The following is a 17,732-nucleotide window of genomic DNA, read 5'->3' as shown; positions in this document are numbered from 1 at the left end:
CCTAAATGTAAGGCCAGACACTGTCAAACTCTTAGAGGAAAACATAGGCAGAACACTCTATGACATAAATCACAGCAAGATCCATTTTGACCCACCTCCTAGAGAAATGTAAATAAAAACAAAAATAAACAAATGGGACCTAATGAAACATAAAACCTTTTGCACAGCAAAGGAAAACATAAACAAGACCAAAAGACAACCCTCACAATGGGAGAAAATATTTGTAAATGAAGCAACTGACAAAGGATTAATCTCCAAGATTTACAAGCAGCTCATGCAGCTCAATAGCAAAAAAAAAACAAACAACCCAATCCAAAAATGGGCAGAAGACCTAAATAGACATTTCTCCAAAGAAGATATACAGATTGCCAACAAACTCATGAAAGAATGCTCAACATCACTAATCATTATAGAAAAGCAAATCAAAACTACAATGAGATATCATCTCACACCAGTCAGAATGGCCATCATGAAAAAATCTGCAAACAATAAATGCTGGAGAGGGTGTGGAGAAAAGGGAACACTCTTGCACTGTTCGTGGGAATGTAAATTGATACAGCCACTATGGAGAACAGTATGGAGGTTCCATAAAAAACTATAAATAGAACTACCATACGACCCAGGCATCCCACTTCTGGGCATATACCCTGAGAAAACCATAATTCAAAAAGAGTCATGTACCAAAATGTTCATTGCAGCTCTGTTTACAATAGCCAGGACACGGAAGCAAACTAACTGTCCACCAACAGATGAATGGATAAAGATGTGGCACATATATACAATGGCATATTACTCAGCCATAAAAAGAAACGAAATTGAGTTATTTGTAGTGAGGTGGGTGGACGTAGAGTCTGTCATACAGAGTGAAGTAAGTCAGAAGGAGAAAAACAAATACCGTATGCTAACACATATATGTGGAATCTAAGGAAAAATAATGTCATGAAGAGCATAGGGGTAGGACAGGAATAAAGACATAGACCTACTAGAGCATGGACTTGAGGATATGGGGAGGGGGAAGGGTAAGCTGGGACAAATTGAGAGAGTGGCATGGACATTTATACACTACCAAACGTAGGGTGGATAGCTAGTGGGAAGCGGCCACATGGCACAGGGAGATCAGCTAGGTGGTTTGTGACCACCTAGAGGGGTGGGATAGGGAGGGTGGGAGGGAGGGAAACGCAAGAGGGAAGAGATATGGGAACATATGTATATGTATAACTGATTCACTTTGTTATAAAGCAGTAAGTAACACACCATTGTAAAGCAATTATACTCCAATAAAGATGTTAAAAAAAATACTAGCAAACAGAATCCAAAAGCACATTAAAAGGATCATACATCATGATCAAGTGGGGTTTATCCCAGGAATGCAAGGATTCTTCAATATACTCAAATCAATCAGTGTGATACACCTTTTCAACAAATTGAAGGAGAATAACCATATGATCCTCTCAATACATGCAGAAAAATCTTTCAACAAAATTCAACACCCATTTATGATAAAAACCCTCCAGAAAGTCAGCACAGAGGGAACTTACCTCAACATAATAAAGGCCATGTATGACAAACCCACAGCCAACATTCTTCTCAATGGTGAAAAACTGAAACCATTTTCTCTAAGATCAGAAACAAGACAAGTTTGTCCACTCTCACCACTATTATTCAATATAGTTTTGGGAGTTTTAGCCACAGGAATCAGAGAAGAGAAACAAATAAAAGGAATCCAAATCGGAAAAGAAGAAGTAAAGCTGTCACTGTTTGCAGATGACATGATACTCTACATAGAGAATCCTAAAGATGCTACCAGAAAACTACTAGAGCTAATCAATGAATGTGGTAAAGTAGCAGGATACAAAATTAATGCACAGAAATCTCTGGCATTCCTATACACTAATGATGAAAAATCTGAAAGTGAAATTAAGAAAACACTCCCATTTATCATTGCAATGAAAAGAATAAAATATCTAGGAATAAACCTACCTAAGGAGACAAAAGACCTGTATGCGGAAAATTATAAGACAATGATGAAAGAAATTAATGATGATACAAATAGATGGAGAGATATACCATGTTCTTGGATTGGAAGAATCAACATTGTGCAAATGACTCTAGTACCCAAAGCAATCTACATATTCAATGCAATCCCTATCAAACTACCACTGGAATTTTTCACAGAGCTAGAACAAAAATTTCACAATTTGTATGGAAACACAAAAGACCCCGAATAGCCAAAGCAATCTTGTAAAGAAAAATGGAGCTGGAGGAATCAGGCTCCCTGACTTCGGACTATACTACAAAGCTACAGTAATCAAAAGTATGGTACTGGCACAAAAAAAGAAATATAGATCAATGGAACAGGATAGAAACCCAGAGATAAAGCCACGCACATATGGTCACCTTATCTTTGATAAAGGAGGCAAGAATATACAGTGGAGAAAAGACAGCCTCTTCAGTAAGTGGTGCTGGCAAAACTGGACAGATACATGTAAAAGTATGAAATTAGAACACTCCTGAACACCATACACAAAAATAAATTCAAAATGGATTAAAGACCTAAATGTAAGGCCAGACACTGTCAAACTCTTAGAGGAAAACATAGGCAGAACACTCTATGACATAAATCACAGCAAGATCCATTTTGACCCACCTCCTAGAGAAATGTAAATAAAAACAAAAATAAACAAATGGGACCTAATGAAACATAAAAGCTTTTGCACAGCAAAGGAAAACATAAACAAGACCAAAAGACAACCCTCACAATGGGAGAAAATATTTGTAAATGAAGCAACTGACAAAGGATTAATCTCCAAGATTTACAAGCAGCTCATGCAGCTCAATAGCAAAAAAAAACAAACAACCCAATCCAAAAATGGGCAGAAGACCTAAACAGGCATTTCTCCAAAGAAGATATACAGATTGCCAACAAACACATGAAAGAATGCTCAACATCATTAATCATTAGAGAAATGCAAATCAAAACTACATTGAGGTATCACCTCACACCGGTCAGAATGGCCATCATCAAAAAAATCTGCAAACAATAAATGCTGGAGAGGGTGTGGAGAAAAGGGAACACTCTTGCACTGTTGGTGGGAATGTAAATTGATACAGCCACTATGGAGAACAGTATGGAGGTTCCTTAAAAAACTAAGAATAGAACTACCATATGACCCAGCAATCCCACTACTGGGTGTATACCTTGAGAAAACCATAATTCAAAAAGAGTCATGTACCAAAATGTTCATTGCAGCTCTGTTTACAATGGCCAGGACATGGAAGCAATGTAAGTGTCCATCATCGAATGAACGGATAAAGAAGATGTGGCACATATATACAATGGAATATTACTCAGCCATAAAAGGAAACGAAATTGAGATATTTGTAGTGAGGTGGATGGACATAGAGTCTGTCATACAGAGTGAAGTAAGTCAGAAAGAGAAAGACAAATACCGTATGCTAACACATATATACAGAATCTAAAAAATAAAATGGTTCCAAAGAAACTAGTGGCAGGACAAGAATAAAGATGCAGACGTAGAGAATGGAGTTGAGGACACGGGGAGGGGGAAGGGTAAGCTGGGACGAAATGAGAGAGTGGCATGGACATATATACACTACCAAATGTAAAATAGATAGCTAGTGGGAAGCAGCTGCATAGCACAGGATATTAGCTCAGTGTTTTGTGACCACCTAGAGGGGTGGGATAGGGAGGGTGGGAGGGAGATGCAAGAGGGGGGGATATAGGGATATATGTACACGTATAGCTGATTCACTTTCTTATAAAGCAGAAACTAACACAACATTGTAAAGCAATTATACTCCAATAAAGATGTTAAAAAAAAAAGAATGGCTATCATCAAAAAGAACATAAATAACAATGTTGGCAAGGATGTTGCACTATTGGTAGCAATGTAAATTAGCGCAGCCACTTTGGAAAACAGCATGAAGGTTTCTCTAAAAAGTAAAAACAGAACTACCATATGAACCAGCAATTCCAGTCCTGGGTACATATCCAAAAAAAAAAAAACAAACACTAATTCAGAAAGACACACACACCACAATGTTCATAGTAGTAGTATTTATAATTGTCAAGATATGGAAGCAACCTAAGTGTCCATTAACAGATGAATGGATAAAGAAGATATGGCATATATATACAATGGAATACTACTCAGCCATAAAAAAGAATGAAATTTTGCCATTTGCAGCAACATGGATGGACTTGGAGAGCATTATGCTAAGTGAAATAAGTCAAACAGAGAAATACAAATACCATATGATATCACTTACATGTGGAATCCAAAAAAATACAAGAAACTAATGACTATAACTAAAAAGAAGCAGACTCAGAAATATAGAGAACAAACTTAGTGGTTACCAGTGGGGAGAGGGAAGGGGGGAAAGGCCATACAGGGGTAGGGGATTAAAAAAGTTTTTTTCATGATGTACCAACTTTTTCTCTGTGAAAGACACCCCTAAGAGGAAAAAAAAACAAGCTACAGACTAGGAAAAACTATTTCTAAACCACATATCCTACAAAGGACTCATATCTGGAATATACAAAGACTTTTCAAAACTTAACAGCTAATCCAATTAGAAAATGGGAAAAGATATGAAGAGACACTTCACCAAATTGAATGTACACATGGCAAATAAGCATATGAAAAGTTGTTCAACACCACCACCCATTAGGGAAATGCCAGTAAAGGTGGCAATGAGATATCATTACACACCTCTGCTGTACTAGTGACAGTATGAAAAGCTGGCAAAGATATGGAAAAACTTAATCTTTTACACATTACTGGTAGAAATATAAAATCGTACAGCCACACTGGAAAACAATTTGTCAGTTTCTTACAAAATTAAGCATACATATAAGACCCAGCATATGGCAATTATCCTAGAGAAAGGAAAACTTATGTTCACACAACTATCTGTACACAAATGTTCATATCAGATTCATTTATAATAGTTAAAAACTAGAAACAATCAAAATGTACTGCAGTAAGTGAATGATTTATAGAAACTTAAGTACATCCATGCAATGGAATACCACTCAGCAATAAAAAGGACAAACTATTGATACATGCAGCAATTTGGATGAACCTCAAAGGCAATTCATTGACTGAAAAGAGCCAATTTCGAAAGATCACATATTGTATGATTCCATTTATATAAAATTCTTGAAATGATGAAATTATGGAGACGGAAAAGGGATTAGAAATTGCCTGAGGTTAGGAATGATGGGGGTGACAGTGGTGGTTGTGACTATAAAGGGGAGCACAAGGGAGACTTTTGTGATGATGGAACAGTTCTGTATCTTGATTGTGGTGGCGGATTAGATGGATCTACACGTGATAAAATGGCACAGAATTATATACATACATTATACCAATGTCAATTTCCTTGTAGGATACTGTGTTATAGTTACATAAGATATAACCATTGGAGGAAACTGGGACTGTAAGAATACATGAGATTTTTGTACTATCTTTTCAATTTCTGTGAATATATAATTATTTAAAAATAAAAAAAATTTTGGGCTTCCCTGGTGGTGCAGTGGTTGAGAGTCCGCCTGCCGATGCAGCGGACATGGGTTCGTGCCCCGGTCCAGGAAGATCCCACATGCCACGGAGCGGCTAGGCCCATGAGCCATGGCCGCTGAGTCTGCGTGTCCGGAGCCTGTGCTCCGCAACAGGAGAGGCCACAACAGTGAGAGGCCCGCGTACCGCAAAAAATAAATTAATAAATAAATAAATTTAAAATCACTGGTTATCTTGTCACTGTTATTCATTTCATTTCATTATTATTACTGAAAATAATTTTGCTGTTTGGAAGACCTGGAGCAATAAAAATGATCCGTTCTAGAGTGTCAAATATTCTAGGTATGCCACTGAATATACCTAAAAGAAATGAATGTGCTTGTCTACCAGAAGATATGTACAAGAATGTCTGCAGCAGCTTTATTTATAGGAATAAACTGGAAATGACTGAAATGCCTATAACCTGGAAGATGAATAAATTGTGGTATATTCACACAATGGAATACTAAAAGGAAGAGGAAGGGAAAGGAGAGGAAGAGGAAAAATTTCATCTCACTTTATGTATACATTAAAGCCTCAGTTATATTTTCAGTAATGGGGCCTGATTTAGCATCCTTGATCAAAATTTAACACTGCCCCTTCACCGTTATAATGAATTAAAACTATATTTGCTGCTCTGTATTAAAGAGTTGGTGGTATTACATTAAAAACACTGAAAACAGTTGGATTTCAAATGAATTATGGTAGTCTCCTTTACCCACCATTTCACTTTCTACAGTTTCTATTACCCACAATCTACTGTGGTCTGAAAACATTAAATGGAAAACTCCAGAAATAAACAATTCATAAGTTTTTCAACTGCACTCTGTTCTAAGTAGTGTAATGAAATTTTGCACCCACTTGGGATCTCCGTCAACATTTTCTGCTCCTGACATCAACCATCAACATCGTCATTGATCAATGATCCAGGATCACCCGAAGCAGGTGATCCTGCTTCTGACGTGTGGTCAGAAGGCCAGTAGCCTAATGCTACATCACAACGTCTACATCATTCACGTCACTTCATCTTACTTATCACATAGACATTTTATCATCTCACATCATCACAAGAAGAAGGGTGAGTACAGTACAATAAGATATTTTGAGATAGAGAGATAGACCACATTCATGAATTTTACAGTATATTGTTATAACTGTTCCATTTCATTATTGTTGTTAACCCCTGACTGTGCCTAATTTATAAATTAAATTTTATCATAGGTCTGTATGTATTGGAAAAAACATAGTATATACAGAATTTGGTACTCGCCCCAGTTTCAGACATTTACTGGGGATGGATAAGGGGGGCTACTGTATATTGTTGCAGGATATAACTGTTTCTTCAAAAATTCTAATAATTCATCTAACTAGCAAGTTATACAACTTGAAGTTGTATACTTAGTTATATAAGATCTCTCTGAAATCTGTAAAAATTGTTACCAAATTAATACGTATTTTAAGAGCACAAACCACTTATGAAACTTCATTTTTATTACTGTGTCAAAAAACATTTACTAGAGAGTGGAAAATATATTAATGGTCCATTGAAATTCACTTCCCAGTGTCCCCTTTGCCCCTTACAGCATCTTCTCCTCTAGCAGCCAGTAGGGAGAATCCAGATCCTGCCAAAGACAGGATGTGAGGCTATGCTTTACATACACTCGAGAGAACAAGAAGTGTAGAGCAGGTGCATCCATAGAAAAGGTCTGAGAAAGGTCTCAGAATCCCTAGCTGGGCTGATTGGTGATGGTATTTCTTTCCTGAGGCCAGCTAGTAAAAACTGGAGGGGGTAAATACTTCTTTCAATGCAAAGACAGCAACACAAGACTTCGAAGCTTACAAAAAATCAAGGAAACAGACACCAACAAAGGAACACGATGATTTTCTAATAACCAATCCTAAAGAAATAAAGCTCTACAAATTACCTGATGAAGAATTCCAAACAATTGTTTTAAGGAAGGTTGGTAAACTACCAGAGAACACAGATAGACAATGCAACAAAATCAGGAAAACAACACAGGAACAAAATGAGAAATTCAACAGAGATAGAAATCATCAAAAAGAACCAAACAGAAATTCCGGAGCTGAAGAATACAATGAATGAAATGAAAAATCCAAGAGACAGCATCAACATCAGGCGTGAACAAACAAAACAGAAGAAAAAAATCTGAGAACTCAAAGACAGGTAATTTGAAATTATCTAGTCAGCGTGTCTGAATGTATAAAAAACAATATCAAACAATATGCTGCTTACAAGAGACCTGCTTCGGCTTTAAGGATACACATATCTTTAAAGTGAAGGGATGGAAAAAGGTATTTCATGCAAGTAGAAACCAAAAGAGAGCAGAGGTAGCTACACTTATGTTAGATAAAATACACTTTAACTCAAAAGCTGTAATAAGAGAGAAAGAAAGTCATTATATAATGATAAAAGGAGCAATTCATCAAGAGGATATAACAATTATAAATATAGATTCATCCCTTGGTATCTGCAGGGGATTTGTTTGAGGACCTGCTACAGATACCAAAACCCACAGATGCTCAAGTCCTGTAGTCAGCCCTCCACATCTGCGAATTCAACTAATCCCAGATCATGTAGTACTGCATTTACTGAAAAAAACCACATTTAAGTGGACCTGCAGAGTTCATATCTGTGTTGTTCAAGGGGTCAGCTATATATGCACCCAACATGAGAGCACTCAAATATGTTAAGCAAATATTAACAGATATCAAAGTAGAAACAGACAGCAGTGTGGTAATAGTAAGGAACTTCAGTACTCCACTTTCAACAGTGCATAGATCATCCAGACAGAAAATCAGTAAGGAAACACTGGATTGAACCATACTTTAGATCAAATGCACCTAACAGACATACACAGAACATTCCATCTAATAGCAGCAGAATACACATTCTTCTCAGGTACACATGGAACATTCTCCAGGATAGATCACATGCTAGGTCACAAAAAAGTCTTAACAGATTTAAAAAGATTAAAATCATATAAGTATCTTTTCTGACCACAATGGCATAAAACTAGAAACCAAACACCGGAAGAAAGCTGGAAAATTAACAAATATGTGGAAATTAAACAACACACTCCTGAATAACCAATGGGTCAAAGAAGAAATGAAAAGGGAAATCAAAAAATATCTTAAATGAAAACAGAAATACAACATACCCAAACTTATGGGATGCAACAAAAGCAGCTTTAAGAGGGAAGTTTATAGCAATAAACATCTATATTAAGAGAAAAGAAAGATCTCAAATAAACAACCTGACTTTAAACCTCAAGGAACTATAAAAAGAACAAACTAAGCCCAAAGTAAGCAGAAGGAAGAAAATAACAAAGATCAGGGCAGAAATAAATGAAGTAGAGACTAGAAAAATGATAAAACAAATCAGTGAAACTAAAGCTGGTTTTTTGAAAAGATAAACAAAATTGACAACCTTTACCTGGACTAGCTAAGGAAAAAAGAGAGAAGATTTGAATAAATAAAATCAGAAATGAAAGAGGAAACATTACAACTGACACTGCAGTAATACAAGGGATCATGAAAGACTATTATGAACAATTATATGCAAACAAATTAGATAATCTAAAAAATGGATAAATTCCTAGACACATATAAACTACCAAGGCTGAATCATGACAAAATAGAAAATCTGAAAAGACCAATAATGAGTAAGGAGATTGAACCAGTAATCAAAAATCTACCAATAGGGCTTCCCTGGTGGCGCAGTGGTTGGGAGTCCGCCTGCCGATGTGGGGGACGCGGGTTCGTGCCCCAGTCCAGGAGGATGCCACATGCTGTGGGTGAGTTCTACCAGATATTTAAAGAAGAATTAATACCCATCTTTCTCAAATCCTCCAAAAAAATTGAAGAAGAGAAAACACTTCCAATATCCCTGAATAACACAGATGCAAAAATCCTCAATATAATACTAGCATGGCAAATTTAACAGCACATTAAAAGAAGCAGATACCATGATCAAGTGGAATTTATCCTTGGGATGCAAGCATGGTTCAACATATGCAAATCAATAAATGTGATATACCACATTAACAGAATGAAGGATAAAAATTATATGATCATCTTAATACAGAAAAAGGTTTGACAAATTCATGATAAAAAAAAACTCTCAACAAATTACTTATAGAAGGAACGTAGCTCAACACAATAAAGGCCATATATAACAAGTGCACAGCTAACATCATGCTCAAAAGTAGAAAACTGAAGGCTTCTCCTCTAAAATCAGGGATAAGACAAGGGTGCCCACTCTTGCCACTTGTATTCAACATAGTACTGGAAATCCTAGTCAGAGCAATTAGGCAAGAAAAAGAAATGAAAGACATCCAAAATGAAAAGGAAGAAGTAAAATTATCTGTTTGCAGATGACATGATCTTGCATATAGAAAACCCTAAAGACTCCATCAAAAACTGTTAGAACTAATCAATGAATTCAGTAAAGCTATAGGATTTGAAATCAACAAACAAAATCAGTTGCATTTTTTACACTAATAATGAATGATCTGAAAGAGAAATTAAGAAAACAATCCCTTTTGCAACAGCTTCAAAAGCAATAAAATACAAAAGAATAAATTTAACCAAGGAGGTTAAAGATCTGTACACTGAAAATTATGAGACACTGATGAAAGAAATTGAAGACTCAAATAAATGGAAAGATATCCTTTGCCCTTGGGTTGGAAGAATTAATATTTTTAACATGTCCATACTGGGGCTTCCCTGGTGGTGCAGTGGTTAAGAATCCGTCTGCCAATGCAGGAGACACGGGTTCGAGCCCTGGTCTGGGAAGATCCCACATGCCGCGGAGCAATTAAGCCCGTGAGCCACAGTTACTGAAGCCCGTCCACCCTAGAGCCTGTGCTCCGCAACAAGAGAAGCCACCACAATGAGAAGCCTGCGCACCACAGTGAAGAGTAGCCCCCGCTTGCCGCAACTAGAGAAAGCCCGCACGCAGCAACGAAGACCCAACACAGCCAAAAATAAATAAACAAAATAAAATTAATTAATTAATTTTTAAAAATGTCCATACTACGCAAAGTGATCTACCGGTTCAATGCAATCCTTATCCAAATTCGAATGGCATTTTCACAGAAACAGAAAAAGAAAAATCCCAAAATTCCAACTGAATTACAAAAGACCATGAATAGCCAAAGCAATCTTGAGAAAGAAGAACAAAGCTGGAAGCATCACATACTTGATTTCCATCTATATTACAAAGCTATCATAATCAAAACAGTATGGTAGCTGCATAAATACAGTTGCATAGACCAGTGGAACAGAATAGAGGGCCCAGAAATAAATCCAGGCATATATGGTCAACCAATCTTTTACGAGGAGACCAAGAACACACAATGAATAGTCTTGGTAAATAAACACAATAAACAGTCTTGGTAAAACTGGATATCTACATGCAAAAGAATGAAATTGCATCCCTATATACACCATTCAAAAAAATTAACTCAAGGACTTCCCTGGTGGCACAGTGGTTGAGAGTCCGCCTGCCGATGCAGGGGACACGGGTTCGTGCCCCGGTCCAGGAAGATCCCACATGCCGCGGAGCGGCTAGGCCCATGAGCCATGGCTGCTGAGCCTGCGCGTCTGGTGCCAGTGCTCTGCAATGGGAGAGGCCACAACAGTGAGAGGCTCGCGTACCACAAAAAAAAAAAAAAAAAAAAAAAAAAAAATTAACTCAAAATGGATTAAAAATTTAAACATAAGACCTGAAACTGTAAAACCCATAGAAGAAAACATAGAGAAAAAGCTCCTTGACATTGGTCTTGACAATGATTTTTCGGATATGACACTAAAAGCAAAGGCAACAAAATGAAAAATAAACCAGTAGGACTATATCCAATTAAAAAGCTTCTGCACAGCAATGGAAACAATCAACAAAATAAAAAGGCAACCTACAGAATGGAAGAGAATATTTTCAAACCATATATCTGTTAAAGGGTTAATATCTAAAATACATAAGAAACTCATTTAACTCAATAGCAAAAAAAAAAAAAAAAACAACCAAATAATCTGACTAAAAAAATGAGCAAAAGTCCTGAATAGACATTTTTCCAAGAAGACATACAAATAGCCAACAAGTATGTGAAAACATCACTAATCACCAGAAAAATGCAAATCAGAACCACAATGAGATATCACCTCACACCTGTTCAGATGGCTATTATAAAAAAGACAAGAGGTGACCAGGTGTCAGCAAGGATGTAGAGAAAACGACACCTTTGTACACTGTTGGTGGGAATATAAATTGGTATTGCCGTTCTGAAAAACAGTATGGAGATCCCTCAAAAAATTAAAACCAGAACTACCATATGGAAACAAACTAAGTGTCCATTGATGTATGAATGGATAAAGAAAGTATGAAATGGAATATTATTCAGCATAAAAAAGAAAATTCTGCCATTTGAGACAACATGGATGAACCTGAAGGATATAATACTAAGTGAAATAAGCCAGACAGAGAAAGACAAGTACTGTATGATCTCACTAAATGTGGAGTCTAAGAAAAAAAAGTTGAATATATAGAAACAGAGAGCAGAATGCTGGTTCTCAGGGGTTATGGGGTGGGAGAAATCTGAACATATTGGTCAAAGGATATAAATTTTCAGCTATAAGATGAATGAATAAGTTTTGGGGATCTAATATACAGTATGGTGACTACAGGCAATAATACTGTATTATATATTTGAAATATGCTAAGAGAGTGAATCTTATGCATTCTCACCACAAAACAAACAAAACTCCTCAGTATCTGCATTATGCAATGATGTATATATAATTAACAAGACTTAAAGGTACAACTGCTGTGTATACCCTCTTAAGGCTACACTTTACTGTAGTTAGCTTTCCTAAATAATTCTTAATATACCAACTTCAGGTTCTGTGTGTGTGTTTTTCTGATATCATTACCTGAATTGCTGGTCTAGCTTTTCAGCCACAAAATCCTGTCTCTCTTTTTCTTTCTTCTCTCTTAATAATCTGATTTTTTCTCTCATTCTATCTTTTTTCTCCTCAATTGTTTCTTCTTTCAATTGCATTTCAATAAAATATTCATTTTCTTCTGATGCTAAAAGTTCACGTAACCTAAGTTCACAAAACAAAATGACAAGAGAAAAGGAAATTAAAACTATCATGCCACATGTACCATTTCACTAACTGATTTTTATTTTGTTAAATCTGATTTCAGAAGTACACGTTCAGTCATAAATTTTGTAAGAAGGAAAGATCATTACAGTATTCCATAAAATAAGACTAGTTGCCATTTAAAGCAATAAAGATACTGATCTATGCCATGTTTTATTTGATCACATACAGATGAGATATGTAATGTATATCTTCAACAAAAAAGCAAAATGAGCAGATTTTAATTAAAAATAAAGAAATCTGAAACAATATGTTCTTTTGCTTTCTATCAAACATAGGTTATCACAAGTGAAAATAGAAACAAGCAATAGCTATTGGTTTGGCAGGAATATGCATAGCTCAGCCATGATCCTTACTGTAAAAATTCACTTGATTTTTGATTGATCAATCTCAAACTGTGGTTTTAGGAATGTTTCAGAGTCTGGGTCAGCTGGTTTACGAGCCTTACTTATTTCGTCTTTCTTCAGTATTGATGATAAACCCTTGCATGGCATCCTTGACTCTTGATTTCACAAGACTGTCCACAAACTTGCGGTCATTGTGCTGGTCCCACTCAACTTTCAAGCGATCCCGCTCGTTTGACTTAATGGAAGCCAAAATAGCATGATGCTTCTGATGGCTGCGTCGGATTCTTTCCAGATGATGTTCAGCCCCTTGGCCTTTGGGAGGCTTGGCTCTCTGAAAACAAATAGCAACTATCACTTATGATAGACCCAAAATCGATTGCATATTTTCAATTAATCATGACCTCCACCGATACTCATATTAATCAAAACTTGGTATATAAAACTAATACATCCTGCTACAACTGCAAACAACTTAGGTGCCTAAGATGTAACTTGTTTGATTCTTTGAACCTATACCTAAGATGTCATCAAATCAGTCTCAAATATTTCTCAAATGCCATTTGAGTAAAAGTTCATGGAATTATAAAGTTAAAAATTTGAACAGGGCTCCAGAGATTATCTAGTCAATAGATAATTGACTAGATAATCTCTGGATTATCTAGATAAGTTATAACTTAACAATAGATAAGTTATTTGCTCAAAGTGCTTTAAATAGTTAGGGCAAAAAAAAAAAAACAGTTAGGGCAGACCTGGATAGAACAAGAATTAGAGGTCTTCTAATTCCTGACCTTAATCTTGCCACCAACTACCCCACATTGTTTCTCAGGGGTGGACAACATAGCTACCGACATAAAAATTCTTTCAATTAAGAGACTACTATCTAAGTGTAAGGATATATCAATATATAACAAGTTGTGACAATAAAAAACCCTTTACTAAGAAGGAAGCAAGGAAGATAGAAAGGGAGGGAGGGAAAGAAGGAAAAGAAAAGAGGGAAAAAAAAAAACCCTAGTGGTAGAACTTTTTTCCTATTTCTATTGTGCCCAGAAGTTTAATGTAAGAGCTGTGCTCCTGACATTTTGGGGTAAATTGAATTTCTGTAAATATGTTCATTTTATACAAACTTCCACCAGAAAGTTGGAAATGCATACATCATTGTGAATACATATTGACACATTTAATAAAATCATATGGACTATATCTTTTTCATTTCTGTACTCCTAGCAATGAACATGCCTACCAGCATCAGGTTCTCAATATGAATGGGAAAGATGAATGAATGAAACAATGTTTATGGGTGGGCTTGATGTGATTCCTGCTCCTCCTGGGCCACCATGAAATCCATGGTCTTGAGCTTTGTATTTTCAGCCAGTTTTAGCAAATCATCCTTAGGTGAGTAGTGAGACTCTGGTGTGCTGATTCACAGTGACAAAACTTTTTTTTTTGCGGTACGCGGGCCTCTCACTGTTGTGGCCTCTCCCGTTGCGGAGCACAGGCTCCGGACACGCAGGCTCAGCGGCCATGGCTCACGGGCCCAGCCGCCCCGCGGCATGTGGGATCTTCCCGGACCGGGGCACAAACCCGTGTCCCCTGCATCGGCAGGCAGACTCTCAACCACTGCGCCACCAGGGAAGCCCAGGAACAAAACTTTTAACTCATGTGGCAGAGTCAATCTGATCATTTACACTTAGAATTGGGACTTGGTAAGGGAATCTCCTAGGGAAAGAAAATCAACATTTGAAGATAGCTTCATGAAAAGATTCAGGGCTCAGGGTATATATATATATATATATACACACACCTAGATTAGTTGAATAAGATAATACAAAACTGAGGTAGGTTGGAGACAAAAGATGATACTGAGGGTTACATCATGGGAAGTAACTAATTCATATCCAAATTATTTAGAGCCTAGATTTAGTTAACAAACTACTGTTCTCTAATACATAAAACATTTTATGAATGTGGATTCAGTGACAACAAAGCAGAGCCTGAGTCAAGACTGCACCCTGGGCAGGATATACATAGGAACTCACACTCCCAGTAGACAGATGGGCTGAGAACAGGAACCAAGCACCAAGGTCATAAGGAATCAACTGTCAAATTGTCAGGGCAAGAACCAGGTTCTGAGGTACATTTTGACTGAAGAGGGGGATGGGGGTGGAGGGTGGTGAGAAACAGCCTGAGCAGTAGCTGGGGATTAGGAAGCCCTTTAAGGCTTGGGCATCCTGTGTAGGACTTTGTGATCAGGAAGGACCTTATCTCTGGATGAACAGGTATGATCTGGAGTTCTCTAACAACGAGGTGGTGCCAACCCATGCAGTCTTAGCATTATGTAATCAAAACCTGTCCTGTTTAACAGAAATATAATATAAACCAGATATGTAATTTAATAACATTTTCTAGTAGCTGTATTTTAAAAAGTAAAAAGAAACAGGGGAAATTAATTTTAATAATATATTTTTATTTAACCAATATATCCAAAATATTATCATTTCAACATGTGACTCTACGCATAGTTCAAGTGCTCAAAAGCCATTTGTGGCTAGTGGCCACCATAATGGACACTGCAACTCTTAAACCATGCTAAATTCAGAACAAAGGGTTTAATAACCACTCTGTACTTTCAAGGTCACTGAAGGCTTTTGTTACTGCAACATCTCAAATTAGTTTCTACTATTACAGTTTAATGTCTTAAAGAATGATGTCTTACAGCCTAGGTTTGATCCTGGCCTCTACTGATTACTAATTGTATGATCTTGAGCAAGTTACTTAATCTTTTTAAGTCACAGTTTTCTCACCTGTCAAAATGAGAAAAATAAATGTCCTCCTAAAAAATTATTTCAAGAAGTAAATAACTGGGTTCCTAGGAGGCACTCACCAAATAGCCGCTCCTTTTGCTTCTCCATTACTTCAGACATTTCATCTTTCACCAACTTCTCCTGGAGGAATTGTTTAGCATCCAAGTCTCATCTCTGGTGGCTTTAATTCTTCTCCCACCACAACTCTGCAACCTCTAACATCCACACTTCTTATCACACTCTGACATCTGAGATACACCAGCTCTGACCTCTTCCTTTTCCTCTTTACTCTTCTATAAACTTAAAGTATTCAATAGGCCTCCTTCTCCGGTTTGGTGGTAATTTGGTGGAACAGAAATCCTTATTGGTTCCCAACACAAGTAATATCACCTGACCAATGGCCCAGCCCCTGAGCTCAGTGTTCGCATACGGAACCCAAAGTACATCAATTTCTGTCCCTCATAAAGTCTGTCTATAATGATCACCTTGAACCGTACAGACTGTAAAAGACTCCACTCTACTGATTTCCAAACCCAGATCCTACAGTCCCTGGACCTAAAAAAGAGGGGGCATTGAGAACTGCTATGCGCACTATGGAGCATAATAAAACTGCACCCTTCATTATCCCTGATATTTCTTCCACAATGTTCCAACACAGACAGTATAGCACATCATTATCTACTGTGTTAACCTTTGATGGTTTTGTGCATGAGCAAGTTGTTTCTGCAGTTAGATGATAAGCAACGTGAAGGCAGGGATCAGACTTCTAAAGAAGGGTAAACCTCCCAGGGTCACTGTATTCACCCCTGTATTTTCCACAGAGCTGTGCACACAGCAGGGGCTCAAGTAATACCTCCATAATTGCCTGCCTACACGTGGTTTTCTAGCCTGTAGAAACCAGTGTGTAGAAACAAAGGTGCATGGACCAAGCGTCTGGGGTTCTGAGCAGGATCTGCAGCACGCAGCATTCCCCTGGCCTCCTACCACCTCCCCTGCCTTAAAGGCAACCAACCTCCTATTCCCAGGCCTGCAGGGACGCTTCTGTTATGGTTGAGTCAGCAGAGAAAGGGCTCTATAACCACTCACAACCCCTCACAGCCCAATACTCCTTCAACAGACGATTTTCCTAGGCGTGTAGAACTAGCCCAAGACCGTACAGCTGCATCACCGCCAGCCCAGACCCCAGATTTCCTGCCGCCTGACCCAGCACCGTTTCCTTGACACACCCTCCGCATTGCAAAGGGACGACCTCTTTCAGCAGTCTTGGAAGACTGAAAACTCTCAAGATCTAAAGTGGTGTTTCTCCAAATACAGAAAGTAAATATTATATGACGCGGGGGGGTTGGGGGGTAGGGAGGGACGGAGTACGAGAGCTAGGCAAGAGACCTTATCCTTCCCTCTTTCAAAATTCAAGCTGCTGCATCAAGCACCTGCTTCCCTCGAGAGAGCCCCTGTTGGGGGCCAGGGTGGGCTGCGCTGAGTTGGGGGAGATGCAGAAAGCGGTAGGGTCCCGCACACACATCCCGTGCTTACCACGATCACCACTTTGGGAGTGGGGCCCTTAACCTCCCGCTGTACGATGCCAAATCGCTGGCTGTACATTTTCGAGTCCCCTCGGCTTGGGGGCGGCGCCCGCCGCGGTTCCCCAACCACAGCGACCTGAGGGACCAGATTCCGCGACGCAGAGGTCCGGTTGCCATGGTGCGCCTCGCGGGGATCAGGGCAGGTGAGTGGGGCGGAAGTTGGTCCCGTCACCATGGTGACCATAGACTCCAGCACTCACGACTTCCTCTGGGAGCGGAAAAGCTGAGTCTGCGCAG

General features: G+C 38.1%; 1 protein-coding gene across 1 annotated transcript in view; it reads right to left on the bottom strand.

Moving 5' to 3' along the window:
* Positions 1-17,732, bottom strand: part of LOC114885747 (cilia- and flagella-associated protein 53-like) — a 66,932-nt gene extending 49,200 nt beyond the window's left edge. The window contains exons 1-3 of the mRNA XM_029206037.1: positions 17,446-17,732; positions 13,213-13,442; positions 12,531-12,704 (exon numbers count right to left, since the gene is read on the bottom strand). Of these exons, the coding sequence (XP_029061870.1) occupies positions 12,531-12,704; positions 13,213-13,442; positions 17,446-17,679 (638 nt within the window). The 5' untranslated portion in view covers positions 17,680-17,732. The remainder of the gene's footprint in view (positions 1-12,530; positions 12,705-13,212; positions 13,443-17,445) is intronic.

The sequence above is a fragment of the Monodon monoceros genome, unplaced genomic scaffold (assembly GCF_005190385.1).
Source record: "Monodon monoceros isolate NGI ecotype Baffin Bay Population unplaced genomic scaffold, NGI_Narwhal_1 Contig4285_ctg1, whole genome shotgun sequence".
NCBI lineage: Eukaryota > Metazoa > Chordata > Mammalia > Artiodactyla > Monodontidae > Monodon > Monodon monoceros.
The sequence above is the reverse complement of the archived record's forward strand: the minus strand, read 5'-3'. Positions and strand labels throughout refer to the sequence as shown.